This window comes from Geospiza fortis, unplaced genomic scaffold (assembly GCF_000277835.1).
Source record: "Geospiza fortis unplaced genomic scaffold, GeoFor_1.0 scaffold138, whole genome shotgun sequence".
In the NCBI taxonomy this organism is placed as follows: Eukaryota; Metazoa; Chordata; class Aves; order Passeriformes; family Thraupidae; genus Geospiza; species Geospiza fortis.
This window is the reverse complement of record NW_005054307.1, coordinates 8,981,032-8,999,223: the sequence shown is the minus strand read 5'-3', so window position 1 is coordinate 8,999,223 and position 18,192 is coordinate 8,981,032. Positions and strand designations below refer to the sequence as shown.

Genomic DNA, 18,192 nt, shown 5'->3' with positions numbered 1-18,192 from the left:
TGCCTTTAGAAAGTCTGCTGGCATTTAGCTGCTGTGGCATCTAGTTTGGGGAATCGTGTGTCAGTGTACAGGGCACAAATCTGAGAGAGATGCTATATTGCAGCGTCAAAATCTACTGGTAAGTAACTCATTTTCATACCTGCTGATCTAATTTCTCAAAGTCCAATGGCATACCAGTCCAGACAGCTCACTGCTCTGCTAGAGTACTGACAGCTTGGGAGTTCCCTTTTTATTTTGGAGTTGCTTTTACAGATTTTAGTTATATTCATATATGCTATCAATTTGAGTTTGCATTCCATATTCCCTGTCCTAAATAAAGGTTTTTAAAGCTTGTTCTTATGCAAATGTTTTTATTTTTTTTTTAAGCTTTTATTTTCACTTTTACTTTTCACTACTCAGGTAGTTCTTGAACTGGAACACTCATCTGATGTAATTCCCTTTCTTAGGGAATTAGTCTGTTTGGTTTATTTCCTGTCTTCATCTGCTGGTAGGAGGGCAAATTGCCAACTGGACTGGCATTTTCTGGATTTGGAGAAATTAAACTTGCAGGTAAGAAATTACTGGTTTTTCATAGGTATAACTGGAAACAGAACTGACTTTTGTTTTGTTGAACAAAAAAAAACCTATGTAATGGAACTTTTGGAATTGGCTTCCAATGAATCTGCATTTGATGCAAGGGAAATTGGAAATCTGGTATAGCTGAAATGACACCAGAAAGTCTATGTGGTTATGGAAAGGCTTTTCTATATTAGCTTGGGCTAAACTTGGATTGAATTTTATTTACTTATTTATTTTTAAGTTCCCAGAGATAATATAGTTACAGTATAGTAAGTGACCAGCCAGAATCACTTATATAATTTCTGTTGTGGATGCAGGACCACAACATACAGGTTGTCTTTTGTCCCTCTGTCTCACTGTTAAGTCAGGTCACACTTTCAAGATGCAGAAGTCTTAGATGTGTTAATTCAAAGCAGTAATTTCTTAATCTTTTAAGAGGCAGCTGAGCTGCCAAAAGCAATGCTAGTGCAAACAGAAGTGTTTCTGGGTTTGTCTTAAAAATTAAATTTTAAAAACATAAACAAAACAACAAAAAAAAAGCCTAGTCAAAAAAAAAAATTAAAATAGCTATTTTTGATGCTTCATTTACACAGTAGCCCCTAACATGATTGTGCCAGAACTTAAAGGCAGCATGGATGGAAATGGGCAGTAATTGTGGACAGTAATGGGCAGTAATTTGTCAATTGCATTTTATTTTTTTTGTGTGTACCATACAAAAATGTATCCTGCATTTGCTTAATACTCTCAAAATGTTAAATCACTAAGTAAACATCTCAAAATAATAAAAGTTGAGGAAATCTGCAAGTAAATATTCTGGAGAGTACCTGACAAACATAGGGTGAGTGGACAATGGAGGAGAAGGATGTTTATTGGAAGACTTCACTAATCTCACATTTTCTAACTTCTTAAATACACAATTAAAGAACTGAAAGTCAAGAGCATGCAGAGGTATTTCTGGGAATAGGTGTGTAAACCTGATGAGTGCTTTGGCTGCTTCTGTTATTCTTGAATAAGTGTAAGTAAATTTACAGACCTGGAGGGAGCATATGTATCTGCATTCATTTCCACCCTGGGAGTATGTTCGTATTGATTAGTCTTATCAGTAATCTTTTGTAATAGGCAGGAATTCTTTAGCAGGATGTTTTTACTGAACAGGTTTTTTTGTTTGTTTGTTTTTGAACAGGAGCCTAATTTTAATAGTAGTTCTTGGTATAGAGAAAAAAAAATACAAATGTAAGGCAAATATTAGTTCGTTTTTAATAATGTACTTTAGTACTAAGATGTTCTCATCTCTTTTGCTGGTTGTTTTGCCAAGGAAATTATTATTTGCAGTAGTATTTTCAATTTGGGTGGAGTTTTTTCTTTTTTTCAGATAAAAAAAAATCCCACCACAATTCAAGTGGCCTAAATGTTATTCTGGGACAACATGGAAAGACTTTGTATATTATATATATGCATATATATTCCCTTATATATATGCATTGTGGAAAAATCTATGCTGTGAAGTAGTATGAAGGGTATTTGGTCATTTTAAGGGAAATGCCCTGGTTTCAGCTGGGATAGAGTTAATTTTCTTCCTAGTAGCTGATAGAGTGTTGTTTTTTGGATTCAGTTTGAGATTAATGTTGATAATAGACTGATGTTTTGGTTGTTGTTGAATGTTCTTTCTCTGCGTATTTCTTCACTATTTCTTTATTTTATAAGGTTTGCAGAACTTGAAACCCTATATGAAGTTATCTTACAGAAGTGTTGTTTGGGGTAAGGATTGCTAAGGGTACATCTGTTAACTTTCTGCAGATTATGGAACAGCTACTGCTACTTTTTTGCCAACATGATTGTAAAGAGATGGAAATAATTGTAATCACAGGGGATACGAGTTAGTTGGATGAGAGAGGGGAAGCTCACAGGCTCTCAGGCAATCAAGAATTTTTTCATGCCTAGATTAGAGAACGTACCATAAATGGATTTAACCCCCCTGCTCTCATAATAAGTTCTTACATAATCCTCCTACACTGCACAAAACCTCTGCACTCTGCAGTCCCACTGTGTCAGTCCAGGATACCCTGTTCAGCCATATCTCACACTGTCTGTCTTTTATCCAAAACACAGCCATACAATCTCTTATCCACTGTATTCTCCATGTACCAACTGCCTTCTTGAGATTGCTGCTTTTAGCCATTGTTTTTATCTTCTTTTCCAGACTGAAGAAAAGGAGTTAACAGCTTGGCATATATGCTTGTTTTCACTCAGGTTTAATTGTATTTCCTTGCTTTTTAACTTCCTCTCTTAGTAAATCCTATTGTCTCTCTTACTTACCCTCTTTTCATTTTGGAGTGTCCTTGCTTTTATTCCTATATTAAATGGCTTAACATACTGTCTACAAACCTTATCTTGCATCATCCTTAAATCCTCATAGCTACAAAACCAATAGAACAATATTTTATTGAACTTTATTGAAAAATAGAACTGCATACTCATTGCAGTCCTGGTGCAAGGAAAAGTCCTGCCTGAAACCCTGCAGCACCTCTGCACAGAGCTGGCCAGCCTGGTTTCAGTGTTTGCATTCTGGGGAACAAGAGCACTACTGCAGAAATTCAGTATGCCTTGGATAAAATTAGTTGTTGTCCTTGGAGAGCTCTTAACCTCTAGAAAGTGTTCTTATTGTCTGAACAAGAGCAGGACAGCACTAGATAGTCTTGCACAACTTTTTTCCATATTGAGTTTTGAAATTTCTGTATGCTTTTTTCATTAAAACTTGATCATATTGTCTTCCTTTTTAACTTTTTCTGTAGTAAATGCTTTTGTATCCACCTCTTTTCCTGTTTCTGAATACTTGTAGCAGGATCATCTTACCTCATGGTGATTAGGAGTGTGAGGATTCTGTATGCTGTCTTGACATGGCACTTAGGGACATGGTTTGGTGATGGGCTTGGCGGTGGTGGGCTTATGATTGGACTTAATGATCTTAAAGGTCTTTTCCAGCCTAAATGGTTCTGTGTTTCTGTGCAGCTTAATACTTTGACTCCACAAATAAGTTTGGTTAAACAAAAGCAGTGCCAGTTTTTGCATATCATTGCCTTGCTGTCTGCAGGCAATGCCTCTGTAGTGGTTCTCTGCTGCAGTGGAAACTCATGCAAAATGTCTGCAAAAGAGCTAAGAGCTAAATAATCTACAAAGCTGGTAAAATAGATAGTAACTAATAGCATCTGGTGTGAATATTTTGTCTAACTTTTATTGTCTATGCTGCTATTTTAGGTATATTTGATACTGTGCTTGGTATGATTTTACAATTTCAAATCTATTTTTACATATTTTTAAAGATTCAAAATAAAAGCTTTAAGAGGACAATATTTAATTCTCAAATATTTAAGAGGGGAATATTTAGTTCTCCTCAAGTTTCTCCAACTTGATGCCTGGTTTTCTTCCTGAGCATGGTGGAGAGGTTTAAGAAGTGATTAACTGAAACTATCTTTAAATGTTATGTTAAAATTCCTGGGAAATTTTGATAGGTCTTTGCTTCAGAATTTCTTTGTTCACACAGTAGGATGTAAAAATTTGTGGAATATAGACTGTAGAAATATGAGATATATTCAATATAGAAACCTATGTCAAATGTAGAAGTTCCACTGTTATTAGGAACTTGTCTGTAGATGTGTGTCTGTGATAATGTGTCTGTGATAGCTTACAGGGGTTGTCCAAATGGAAATTTTCATGTACATGTTGCATGCGTGAATTTATATTTAGGCACTGTGGGCATAGTTGCTCATATAAACTGTGTCCTGTTTTGAAACTCCTGTGAAAACATTCAAGATGTCCTTCTGAATAAGGAGGTGATGTAATGTACCTGGCAAACCTCAGAAAAACGTGCTATCTCTGTGTTTCAGTTTCCTCAGATCAACAAACCTGTGGCAGCTCTGTGTAATGCTCGATGTTCCCCAGGGAATTAGGGTTATTACATGGGGAAGTGAATGCCATGCGAGATACTTGAAATTATTGAGAGCTTTGGGTCAGCAAAGTGGTTATTCCTGTAGACCTCTTAGGAGGATGAGGGTGTGGATCCCTGGGTAGAAGAGTTGATTCTTTAGTTGTATGAATGCTGAGGGAATTAGTCATCTCGTGAGAAGTTTCTAGAAATCAGTTTTAATCACGGTTGTGCTTCATCCTCTTTTTGTGCAATAAAACTCTGAATCTGTCTCCTCTGTGAAACTCAGCTCCTAAAAGTTCCTTACTGAGCTTACTACTATCTTACTTTGTTTTGTGGGAAATTTTGGCTCTTTGGGCACTGTTATTTGCCCTTACAGAAGTTCCTGTCTAAACAGTTCAAATACCACCAGAATAAAAACTGTATTGTAAAAATAGACCTATTGACAATGTTATTGGAAAATTCAAGTAAATGTATGTGTGCCATGAATAGTTATTTAATTTGCTGTGCAATTTGGCATTTTGGATAGCAACATGGCATTTGGCTTTGAACTTCTGAGTACATTTGGTATGGAGATGAGTAAATTAGCTTTTTGCTTCAGGCTAGAAATAGTCAAACTCCTTGTAGAGCAACATTTTACTATTGTCTAGTATTCTGTGGATTGGAGGACTTAGAAAATCTAATTCCAAAATGCCCTTGCTTTTAGTTCTAGTTATTCTACAGCAGTATAAGGGCAGATCAAAGGTTGCTTTGTGCTATTGGAAAAAGGCTGGTCTTGTCTTGGAGCCTGAAAAACTATGTACTTTCTTTATTTCAGTATGACTTTTGACAGGTGCTTTCCAATACTGGCATATTAGCTTCTTCATTTCTAGAATATTAGAAAACTTATTTGCTTCATTGGGAATATGAGGCAAAACTAATTTGAGCATTTAAGGTCTTCAGTTTATACTTTTTAATATCAGTTATAGACAGAGTTACTAGAAATTGTAAGGTGATAGAAAACAGAATAACTGAGTATTATATTTTGCCTGAAAGCATACAGTGGAATGAACATGTCTGGTTTTTAGTTCATTCTGGAAAAGTATTGAAGGGGGGATGCGAGGGTGTTCAAACTGCAAAAAAATTGGTGTTGAGGGAAGCACAGCACGTTCCCATAGTGGGCTTGCAAAATAGCTGGCCTGTTAATTACCATTATGCTGGCAGAAAGAACCTTTTAAATGCAGTTGCCTTTCTTTATTGCTTTTGTAGAAGGATTCAAATGTCAACTTCTTTTTTTTTTTTGGTACCTAAATATGTCTCAATATGTTTCTAAGTTGCTTCCCTTAGGCAAAGCGAACAGTTTAAGATGCTTTGTGAAAATTGCAGTCTGTTGGTCACTTGAAATAGAACATCTGGAGGGTCACTAGTGGTGTTCCCCGAGGCTTGGGTTTGGGGTTAGTCCTGGTTAACATCTTTATTGGTGACCTGGATGTGGAAATTGAGATCACCCTCAGTCAGTTTGCAGATGACACTAAGTTGGGTGGGAGTGTTGATCTGCTGGAGGGTAGGAAGGCTCTGCAGAGAGATATGGACAGACTTGATCAATGGGCTGAAGGCAACTGCACGAGGTTCAAGAAGGTGAATTGCCAGGTCCTGCCCTTAGGTGACAACATCCCCCTGCAGTGCTACAGGCTGAGGAAGGAGAGGCTTGAGGGCTGTTTGGCAGAAAGGGGCTTGGGGGTGCTGGTTGGCAGGTGGCTGAACATGAGCCAGCAGTGTGCCCAGGTGGCCAGTGGCATCTTGGCCTGTATCAAGAATGGTGTTGGTTGCTCTGTACTCAGCACTGGTGAAGCTGCACCTCAAGTACTGCATTCAGTTTTGGGCCTCTCCTTCCAAAAAATTGAAATGCTGGAGTGTGTTCAGAGAAGGGCAGCAAGGCTTGTGAAGGGTCTAGAAACAAAATCCTGTGAGGAACATCTGGGAGAGCTGCAGGTGTTTAGTCTGGTGGAAGCTCAGCAGGGACGTCATTGCTCTCTACAGGCTCCTGAAAGGAATTAGTAGTGAGTGGGGGTCAGTCTCTTCTGCTATGGCTACAGCAACAGGACCCAAAGGAATGGCTTTAAGATGAGACTTAAGAGGGGAGATTCAGATTAGATATTAGAAAAGTGTTTTTGCTGTTCAGGTGGTCAGGCTGAAATAGGTTGCTAAGGGAGATGGTGGAATCAACATTCCTGGAGGTGTTTAAGAGGCATCTGGGTCTGGCACTGGATGATGTGGTTTAGGGGTTACAGGGCAGTGCTGGGTGGTGGTTGGACTGGATGATCTTGAAGTCTCTTCCAGCCATGATGATTCTATGATCATCTATGTCCTGGTTTTCCTTTATCTTAAGGAATTGCATTTAATAGACTCTTTTTTTATATTCACAGAACTGTGCTAAAGAATAATGACTTGAGATCAAGACAAGAATTAACTACTCACCTCACCAATCAGTGGCCTTCCCCAGGAGCTCTGGATGTCAATGCTGTTGCCTTGGACACTCTACTCTATAGAAAGCACAATCAACAATGGGATGAGTAAGTTTCATATTTATTTTTATTCCCCCTTAGAGGAACGGGGAAACTGAAAATCATGTATTTCCCTCAGCCTACTTTGGAACAGATCCTATTAGAGTTACTTGTTACAATGTACAAAGATTGCTGGTAACTAAAATCAGTTTCTCTTGCTTTCCATAAAAATTTTCTTCCTTTGGATTAATTTTTTTAAAAAAGGCAGAAAAATAAGTCATTGCTTTAGGAAAGAACTGGCTTTGGAAATAAATAAAAATAGTGTTTAGGAGAAGAAAGATTAACTGCATAGTGTTGTTTTAGAAGACTTTTTAAGGAGAGTTGAAGATACCCAGTTAGATATTTAAATGTGTTGCTATCAAATATTACTTGCTTTGCAGGAAAAGTTTTCAAAGTCTGGACCAACTTTCAGCAGAAGTCAGTCTTTCTCAATCCTCTCTGGATCCAGGTCACTCACAGGATGGGAAGCAAGATGGAATTAACTTGTTGAATGAAGGTACACAGCCAGTCTAATGTCCTCCTTTAATTTTGTTCTTCATAGTTCTGAACTTCATTTCTTGTGAGACAAATTTTCAGTGTGAAGAAAATACACACTGAAAAACATATTTTTCATTGTTATGCCAAGTGTTTCAAATACCCTAAGAACTCTGCTTCAAATAAGTTTGGATTTATGAAGATACACACCCCACTCCTCTGTATTTAAAGCTAAGCATTAAATGTCTTGCACATCTCTTCCTGTTCCATCACAGAATCAGTCAGCTTCACTACAAGGAGGATCTGCTGACATCTTTCTGCTATAACAAACTTCTTATGTTTCCTTTTTTTAGTTTTAAAAGAATGGTTAAATGCACTAGGTTTGCAACTACCACTGTCATTCTTACATCTTGTACTTAACATTTATCTGGAGATGCAGCCTGACAGTGTTGCCATTAGAACAGAGAGAGGAACATGATATGAACTGTCTATATAAATGTGATATGTGCACCCACCCCTTTCAAGCCTGGATGCTTATCAAAGCTTAGCTGCTCCATCTTGTGGGCAATTCTGAAAAAGCAGGAAAATGTTGGAAGAGTTGTGAAATAGTAGTATTTTGGGTATAGAATGTAAATTGTTATAAAAGAATCCTTTTTGTATCTCATCAATTCTAAGCTTCAAATAGATTTGCCAATACAAAACCTTAGTGTTACATAATGCTAAACTTTCTTTTTTTTAAATATCAAGGATGAAAAAAAATGATTTTTTTTTTCTTTTTAATTGTGAGCAGTATTAAAATCTAATTTAACCCAAGACTGATTTCAGCCCAGCCTGTAAGGCATGGGTAGGGATCTCTGTACCATCTGGATAGGGAAGATGTGATGTAAGTTGTCTTCCCAGTCACATTTATGAAACTTGCCTGTGCTGAAGCATACCATGGAGTTCACAGTAGTGTAGATTAAACAGCTTTTTCTGTTCTCTCATTTTTTATGGTGAAATAATCTTGTGCAGCAAAAATTATTATCTTAATTCTTATTTTTCTTCACAGGAAAGGAAGACACTCCATCATTGCTTGGTCTTTGTGGCTCTCTTACATCAGTAGCAAGCTACAAGTCTCTCACAAGCCTGAAATCAAGTGAATACCTTGCAAGTCCCACAACAGAGATGACAAGTCCAGGCTTAACACCATCTTGAGATGCACACAAGAAGGAAGAGCTTTATGTTGTATACATTTGATTTATGTTCCATAAGATGACTTGCAGTGAAGACTGCTAGTTCCAAGTTAAAAAATAAGCTGCTTTATTTTTTCTTGTCACAGATACCTTTATAATTCATAAATCTGGTCAGTTTTCATTTGCTTCTTATTTCCCCCAGAGGACTTTTCAGATATTGTATTTGAGTCTGGAATTATTTAAATCTCTTGTTCAGGTACAGAATGTATAATCTGATGTTTATGACTGGTTTTTAAAAGGAAACAGTTGGAAATCCCATACTTAAATGACCCATACTTAAATGCCATCAGCTTTGTTTCTCCTTGCACTAGCCTGGACCAGCTCTAGCCACTGTACTCTGCAGTGCTTTAAATATTTTTCAACTCCTGCAGAAGAGACAGGGAATCCTGAACACCAGTTTTTGTAGGAAAATAAATACCTAAAAATCCAGCTTTTCATCTGTGTATGTTGTGTAGGACCTCAAATAGCATATTTAACCTATCAACAGCTTCTCTCAAGTTGACGCAGTGTTAGGTTTGACATTCCTGTTAATATCATGGCACTTAGGAGATGTCCCAGTCACACTGAAACACAAACACTTGAAATTGCATGTGAATAACAAATGTAACTTGATCATATCAATCAAGCATACATAGAGATTTGTAAATGGTGAGCAAACTCACTAAATGCTTTTAAGTGGCCTGGGTTACAGATTATCTAACATTATACAAAAAGTTTCTTGCTGAAAAGATGGGGGGCTATGGATGATGGGGGTAAGCATCTTGCAAAGTTTGGATTCTGTGTTTATTGGCAACACCCCAAGGAGAGTGAAAAAGGGGAAACAATGTAATGACTGTATTTGTGTGTTAAAAGACTTTTCTCATCCCTGTAGTAGTGCAGTAGGTATTTTTCTTGCTTAGGTAATACAGCAGAAATTCTCTAAGTCAGTTTTCTCAAAGTATTTGCCATTGATTTAAATTACTGATAGGACAAAAAAAAAAAAAAAGGGAGACATTTTTTAAAATGTAACTAACTTTCCAGATTACCCTACAGTTTCAAAGTTTGCAAAATAATTTTTGAATTGCAAACTATATTCTTAATTCTTTGTAAGATACAATGGATCCTTTATCTATGAATTTTGCTAATCAAGGTAATGCTTATCAGTATGATTAGTAACTTTTTAAACAAAAGTGAAATGCATGTAAGTATGTTGTATTTATAAGTGCTAGGGAAAATGCTTTTTTGTGCCAAAGAAGTTTCATAAATTGTTTACATGAGTAGCTGCAATACAAGACGGATTTTTAATTATTGCTTACTCCTAGGTGTTTACAGTATGTCACTACACTCTGTACAGGTTTAGTTGATTTGCCTCTTTTGATGGTACCTTGGCACTACTACTTTAAACTGGACATCATAGGGTGGGCTTGAAAGAAAGAAGATTCATTCTTACTTTAAATGAAATATTTAGTCTTTTTAAGTAGGAGGCTATGCATTTCTGGAACTCAAGGCACTGTTGGATTTAGCTAGAGGATAAGAATCCATCTCCTCAACTCTCTAGTCCATGCTGCTGGAGGACACTACATCCATGGCAGGGTACACAACCACTGATGCTACTTTAATGCAGAATTTTAAAGCCGTTTAACAAAACCACCGGCTCTTTCAAGCCCTTGTGTTCCCACACAGGTAATTTCTCTGTAATAAACTCTGACCATTAAATCCTTTCATACACCTTCAGAATGTCCATTACTTCATGGAATTTTTTTTTTGTTATCGCATTAAGCACCTGTTTCTTAAGTAACATTATTACATATAAATTTGTAAATTAGAGATGCATTTTTACTACAAATAAAATGAGGGAATCTAGATTCCACATGTTAACATTCTGCATCAATGTACAGTGATTTAATCGGTCTTGTTTGCTGTTAAACACTTCTCATGCCACATCAGTGTTTTGGAGGGGGCAGTAATCATGATCTTCAGTCATGTTCAGTGATGGCTCTTTTCTTAGAGCTAAATGTGTTGTTTAGCTGAAGTCTTTTATGTAGTCTGACACGTGTTTCTGGGTGTCATTTTGTGCATGGGCAATCAGTTATGTGCATCTTTCTCAGTTCTAAACATTAACCATTTTTTAAAAAATAATTTTAAACCGCCAAAACTGTGTGTTTTGTTGCCTTGACGTTCCATGAATGTTGCATGTAAATTAAAAATTTTGTATCATCACTAGTTGTTGTCTCTGTTTTAATCACACAGGATAAGGTAAAACCATTCTGTAAATTACAGCATTACTAAGTTTATAGCAAATACTTTTCTTGCACAAGGGGGAGACTGGTTTTCTTGCTCTATATCATTCAGTGTCATCCAATATCTGCTGTTACTATGTTCTCTTAGGCTCTATTTTGTAAATTTACATTCAAAAGTCACAGTGGAAGAACAGCGTTAAGCATCTCCTCTGGCAGCACCTCTTGCCTAATGTGGTACCTAATGTCTTTACAAGTAGAACATTTCAGTGTGTGAGGAATTTTCACCATGAACTCCATTTCTTGGGTAAAGCACACCAAAATGACAGTGTCTTAATGATCTGACTACTGAGTTACTTTTGTATCAGCATCCCCCTCATTAAAATACACAAAAAAATAGAATTCAACAACTGCATTGAAAATGCATGAAAAGAGGGAGGTAGTGAGGGTAGTTAAAAAATTATCTAAATCATATAGAGGCAGCTCTGATTTAGTAATTTGAGCACCTACAGGCAAGTGCAGTGCTGCAGCTGTTCCTACCAGGAGTGCAGCACACTGGGCAGAGGGTGGCTGTGCCTATGGCAGCAACCTGCACACACTCTTCCCTTCAGAGGGGTGCAGGGCTGAGTCAGGCTGGCACAGAATCACCTCTCCTTATGCCAGCAACCTTGGCCTTCCAAGACAGGGGGCCCCACACAGAGTGTGCGTGGCCTGGCCCTGCCTTGGAGCACTGTGACAGTGAGAACTGGCATCTCCCAGGAACAGGTGCAGGAGTGTTCCTGCAGAGCACCTGTACAGGCCTTTGGCTGCAGTGCATGGGTGTGCTTTAATTTCCAGTATTACCTTCAACAAAAAGCCCCTGCTGCCCCCATCAGTGTATGCACCATGCTCTCTCAGTGTCTAATGAACATAAGTATTTTTCCAGTTTTACAGAATTTTTCATTTAAAATAAACCTGAGAAGCTTTTATAATATGCATTTACACAAAATACAGAGCTGCAAATAACAAACATGTACAGAATGAAACACACAACAAGCAGCAAGAATAAATAAGTATTTATTGAATTCACTCTGTATCAACATCCTTACTCAGAAATAAATATATCTTATAATTAGAAACCCAAAACATTTTTAAACATAATTTTAAAACCCAACTAAAATGTTTAGGTTAATTTAGTCATTTTCATGACTAAAATTTTACACAGTGGAAGTCATTATTCTTCATTGCTATGTCCAGCCTCAATTTTTCTTCTCTTCCTCCTTTCTTTTTTCTTTTGTTCTTCCTTTCTTTTTTCTCTCCAGCTGCAAGAGAAGTCATAAAATCTTCAATGACAGTTTAAGGGTGATGTGCATTTTCTTATTCTTCATAAAAAAGTGAATTAATCCTTTGTGAAAGTTAAAAATGAAGCTTTATTTAGTTACCAAATGTAATGGTAGAAATTCACTGGGAATTCTAGAAAACATCTTCACAGATTTAAATTTGGCACAACTTCCATCATATACTTTGCCTTCATACAATTGGATGAAGAAGAATTATGGATGTTGATTCTTTTTTTCATTTAAATGAGAAAAGAAAGACTTTCCATATTCATACGTGCTGATCATTATGGCACAAGCAGGAGCAACTTTAAACAGCCGTGGAGTAATACCTGCCCAGAAGAGAAAGGGAAGTATTCACTATTGTTTGTTTTCAGATCCAAGTGCTGCAGTACAATGTGTTGATCACAATATATTGATACCATAGTATAATCAGTTTAGAGCTGGGATTCTACCTGCTCACACACCTCACAATACTGAATTTACTGGCTGTAGGCATTACCAGTGTAATAACCTTATGCCTTCACCTCTCCTGTCTTGTGTGGTCTGCCTGCCTCAAGTCCATTGTGTCTCTGCCCCTTCTGACTCCATGCAACTGGAGCACCTGGACCTGCAGGGCTCCTGTGCTCCAGCACACAAGACATGGCCTCTACTAAATTGAAGAACTCTGGTCACATGAATAAATGATGGAATATAAGTGTTAAATGTCTCTCAATATAGTCAACTGTGATCTTGCCAGTGGAGGTTAGAAAGTGATTCAGTTTAGAGGATGGGGAATAAGGCTGAATCCCCTTGTCCACACACAGCCAGCCCTCTACTTCCACTGAAAGTGCAACGATGTGTGCCAAGAGCCAGCACAGATGACACACAACCTATGGAGAACTTGAGTGCCTTTGGAACAGCAGTAGGGAGCCAGGCAGGCTAACCCCAGTCATCTCAGCTACGTGTGGCCAACTGAACTGAACTGGGGGCTGATCAAGAGTATCTCTAAACTCTGCTACCCATGTGTCAAGATTGAAATGTAAGTGTTTTAATCTATTAACTGAATTCAATATCAATATTATTGATACTCTGTGGTGTCTTGCATTCTGTTAGCATTCAGTGCTCTGAAATATGCAAATCCTGTTACCCAGCTATGCCATCTCTGCAGTTTAATCTCTTGCAGCAAACACAAGTCCTGCAAGACTTAACCACCTGTGCAGCCATTCACACCAGGGCCCCCAATGAGCCAGTGCAGTGTGGTAAAGTGAAGTCTGGTAAGTATCCTGGATTTGTCTCTTGCCAATGATCATTTCAGTATGAACTACAATAGGATTTTACCTCAATATTATTTTAATCTCAGTATCTTGTCATTTCTGCCTCAGGCTGCCGATGTCATGCAGCAGAGGGACACTGTTTTCCCCTGTCTTCCTCCGGTCACCAACATACCTATAGAAGTCTTTCTTGTTGCCCTTGACATCCCTGGCCAGATTCATTTCCAAACCTGATCTCTGTCTACTTGGACCATTTCTCTGTGACAGGTTACCTGTCCTGGTTTCCTTATTGTGTCTGAGCTTGTCCAGGAGCTCATTCTTCCTCCATACAGGCCTCTTGGAGTTTTCACCTAGCTTTCTCTCTGCTGGGATACACTGTTCCTGAGCCTGGAGGAGATGATCCCTGAATATTAACCAGATTTCTTGGGCCTGTCCTCCCTCCAGGACTTTATCCCATGATACTCTACCAAGAAGATCCCAGGAGAGGCCAGTGTCTGCATGTCTGTTTCTTTATATATGCAAACTATTGCATAACTGATAGTGTTCACAGAAATGGAAATATAAAACTTATGCACTTCAAAATCTACAATTAAGAACTCTCCAGTCTGAATTTTTTTAGAGCTAAGAATAAATTTACCTGCAAATAATCCAGTAATCCCATTTCTAGCAGCAATTTTCCTCATAACTGCCCAGGTTGATTTTCTGTCCCTCTGTGGAACTCAATACAGTACAAGACAACAGTGAATTAGGCAATCCATGCAATGCCACAGAATGACATTTTTAGAAATCAGAGACAGTCACAGATTTAATTGTTAGGTTTAACTCCTTTTTTTGTTAATTTTATCCATCTTATTTATACAGTATGTTAAATTAATACAGTATGCAAATACCCAAGTTGAAACAGCAAGACATGGAAAAGACCTGTAGTAAAACCTAGAATAAGATATATGAACAGCTACTATAGTCTTTACTGGATTGCTGATACAGGTGAAAAAAGCCAGAGCAGTTTCACAGAATACACTCATCAGGAATATCCCATAGCCCTTGGAAGCCAAAAAATATTTTTGCATAGACAAAACTATTGTCAGATATTTTGAGAGACAAAATGTAGATGCATAGTCAGTGTCCCACTCTAACAGTAACTGGATTTGGAAAGAATTAAACTGGCACAAATTAAAGACTACCATAATGGAATTTTAAAAATATAAATTAATCTCATTAATATTAACCTAATAAATATATGGCAGACACATGTTTCAAAGTGGTGTTAGGAAGGAATTCTTACATTCATCAGCACAGGAAAATAATTAAAAATAGTAACTGTATATTTAAAACTTTTTTAATACTTGTTCTGCGATCAAATGATAATAACTTTTTTCTAGAATTACTCTAGGGGAAAAAAATTACCTGAGAGACTGAAACCTCATGCCAAAAAGTGAGCACTTATTTTCTAAGCAAAAACTATTTGGATACACAGCCTTTTTAATGGTCTGTAACCTTAAAGCCATGATATAATATTTATTTGGGTTAATGTAAGTCCTTCACTGGTCTACATCCTAAGCAATGGAAAAAAAGGTATTATATATTACTTCAATTTTTATAAAACAGAGCAGTGCTCTACTGACAAGAGCAAAAGAGAAACTTCCTCTTTCATCCTTTAAAGATGTTGGGACATTCGTTAATATGCCCTCAAAAATAATTTTTTGAAATCTCATGAAAAGAAGGTAAAAAATACACAATCTGAGCACAATACTTTCTCTTTCTACTCTAATACTTATCACAAGAATATTGCTATGTAGGAGAAAGTGGTAGTGAATGTTATTTTGAAGACTTCAATAGATCGCTGTTCACCTGAATGTTTGCTATGAAGTTCATTTTTTGCCTATTTAAATATAACTTCAATCATAGAATACTTGGGATTTAAAAGAAACAAAGAACCTTTACTGGTCATCTAGTCCAACATCCCTGCAATAAGCAGGGACATCTCAAATTTGCAATTGGTCTGCCTAAATGTAATAGCTTTGGATTCCTTTGTTTCAATTTTATACCATCTTATTAAGCTAAATTGTACTGAACTCACACCTTTTCCCTCCTCCATGCCATTAATAAAATATGGTATTCTCCTAAGAGATAAAATATATTTTATCTAGATACTACAATTCGGGGAAGAAAAAATGCCAGAGTAATGCCAGATAAAATGTTTGCATATACTTTAAAAGTGGCAGATATGTAAAATTCGTACCACAAGCCATACCCAAACACTATGTTTTATTTTTTGAAACACTATAGGGCTCTTTTATTTTGAAACACTATAGGGTTTTTTTATTCTTACCAGCAACTTACTTTTTAAGGTCTCATTCTCCCAAAGTTGAGTCTGCCTATGTGTTTTCACTACATCAAATGGCTGAGTTACAACAGCTGCAATCTATCAGGAAATCAGTTTTAATGTTAAAAAATTAAAATTTAACCCTAAATTTTTCAATTAAAGTGCGCACACAATTTAAAATTAGATTTGATATTCCAAGCACATTATATTTTTAAGTCTTGTATGTCAGACCACTGTAGTTTATTCAGATTTATTTAGTCAGGTTGAATGCCACACCACATGTGTTTAAAGTACAAGCACCCCAAAATATACAACATTTTTGAGAGAATAATCTAAAATCATACATTTAAAAAATAGTTTATTAGTGCTAATAATAAAGAATAGTACCAGAAATGAAATTATATACTTACAGAGCCAGATGCTGCTCCTGAAGTAAAAGAAACAAAAAACGTGGGTTCATGTGCACCAACTTCCTTGCACATCATCTTCTTGAAACGTTCATAATTATACCAATACATTGCTATGATTACAAAAAAATAAACTTGCATTACAACAGATTGGTATCTCAAGTACAAAAATTCTTATATCAAGTCCAGATGTAAGAATTCTACTGTGGCAAAAGAAGCAAACAGAAAGAGCTGAAAGCACAGTAAGTGTCCTATGTGATAACCCATGGACAGATTGCTGTGTTCTCCTTGTTCTCCATATCCCAAATTTCTTCATATGATACAAATTAGCCTAATAATTTTGTCTTTCCCTTAGGTAACCCCTACCTTCATACAATCTAAACCAAGCACTATAAAACATTCAATTTAAAATAAATCAAAGGTAGTCTTCTAATTACCTGCTATGTTTTCAGGCATATTTCACAGATCTTAGTAATTCTATAAAAACACATTTCATACAAAATGAAATGTTGCTCAGGACTGCCTCATTTTTTTGAGGCACAGTACAAAATTTAATTCTGAGAGAACCAAAAAAATATGATTTTGCTCCCTGGAATTACTAATAGGGAAATGCCACTGTGAGGACAGTTAAAGGAAAGTTCAGCAAACGACTTTTAGGAATAACATCTGTTTCTGTGACCATCTGCTGAACTAAACTGCACTTTTTCCGCTTTCTAACTAAACTTCAAGTGATATACTACTAGGCTGAATTAAAGAGTAATTCCTCATGGCAGCTGGTTGACTAAATACTGCAAATGACAGCTCCATATCCTGAAAGGTAACAATGTTCAGAACAGACTTCTGGAGGTTGTGCCGGCATAAAAATTTCACAGCATTTCCTTGCCATGAAGACTACCAGCACATGTGCCTGGCCTCCAACATTTTACAAAAGTAAAAGCAGGCAGTATCTCACAAGGTATTCTGAGGATTTGAGGAGAACCTAATATTGAAATGTACAAACCCCTAATTTAATATAAATTATCTAAAGCCAGAATTTTCTTAAGCATCTACAGGACTCACTTCCCTGAATACCATTTACATTTATATTGTCTGTGACATTACTTAAAAGAAGGACTCAAATATTATTATTAAACCAGTTTTTGTGTTTATAAGCATTCATAACTTTTGTTCAGCCCAGCTAGCGTCCCAAGGAACGTGCTTGAAACATGTCATGAACACTTGGGCTAGGAACAGAGCAGAATTCTAATTATCCTGTGCTCCTTGAGTCATGCTGTGCTGTTTGATTGTTTTCAGTAGGACCTGCTTTCTCAACTCCGTGTTACACTGATTTTAACCCTTGAGATAGCTGACTTGAACTCCCTGCAGCAAAGGTGCAAACTGAGAACACCAGAGATCCAGCTGCTGTTGGGGCATCATTCAAACTGAAGAGCTCAGACTGAAGGTACAAAGGGAGGACACCACAGCAGATAGAGAGTTATGAGGAAAAAATTATCAGGAAACACAGTTGGAAAAGGCATTAAGCAGTATTAAACACCCTTAGCTTTACATAGGCAGAATTTTGTGGCATTTGGTATTTTTTAAAAGACATTTTCCTTTACTCATGCTTCTACTTGCCTGCTCACTATTGGTTGAGTAGTTCTCAACATGCAGCTACTGCCTTATAGGTTAACTTGTGTCTCTACCATCATGCCCACAAAGTACTGGGCACAGATGAGTGAGTGGCCACTGGCTGTCCAGGGAATGCCAGAGCAGTGTGGAAACTGACTAAAAATCAACAAGCCTGGCTTGGAGCAGTGGAGAAACAGCAGGTGTGGACACAAGAACCTGAAAAGTGCAAAGAAGAATGCACATCACCTTAGTGCCCTCTTCCTTGTGCACTCCCTCTGATCTTCCCACTCTGTTAAAAGCAGCAGGGGGAAGGAAGCTCAGTAGCTCCAGTCACACT

The 18,192-nt window shown here is 37.2% G+C and overlaps 2 protein-coding genes across 5 annotated transcripts in view; one reads left to right on the top strand and one right to left on the bottom strand.

Moving 5' to 3' along the window:
* RUNDC3B (RUN domain containing 3B) overlaps window positions 1-10,931 on the top strand; it is a 51,662-nt gene extending 40,731 nt beyond the window's left edge. Inside the window, exons 9-11 of the mRNA XM_005418645.2 lie at window positions 6,886-7,032; window positions 7,404-7,519; window positions 8,546-10,931. Of these exons, the coding sequence (XP_005418702.1) occupies window positions 6,886-7,032; window positions 7,404-7,519; window positions 8,546-8,691 (409 nt within the window). The 3' untranslated portion in view covers window positions 8,692-10,931. The remainder of the gene's footprint in view (window positions 1-6,885; window positions 7,033-7,403; window positions 7,520-8,545) is intronic.
* Window positions 10,932-11,985: 1,054 nt separating this feature from the next.
* The window catches only part of SLC25A40 (solute carrier family 25 member 40), a 14,786-nt gene continuing 8,579 nt past the window's right edge, over window positions 11,986-18,192 (bottom strand). Inside the window, exons 7-11 of one of the 4 annotated variants that reach the window (XR_004083012.1) lie at window positions 16,251-16,360; window positions 15,858-15,939; window positions 14,152-14,232; window positions 12,367-12,593; window positions 11,986-12,246 (exon numbers count right to left, since the gene is read on the bottom strand). Coding sequence is in view for 3 of the 4 variants with exons in the window: in XM_031066773.1 (XP_030922633.1) it covers window positions 12,478-12,593; window positions 14,152-14,232; window positions 15,858-15,939; window positions 16,251-16,360 (389 nt within the window). In the remaining variant the exon portion in view is untranslated. Of the gene's footprint in view, window positions 12,594-14,151; window positions 14,233-15,857; window positions 15,940-16,250; window positions 16,361-18,192 lie in introns of all 4 variants that reach the window. The other 3 variants (XM_031066773.1, XM_031066775.1, XM_031066774.1) reach the window with 3 other exon arrangements.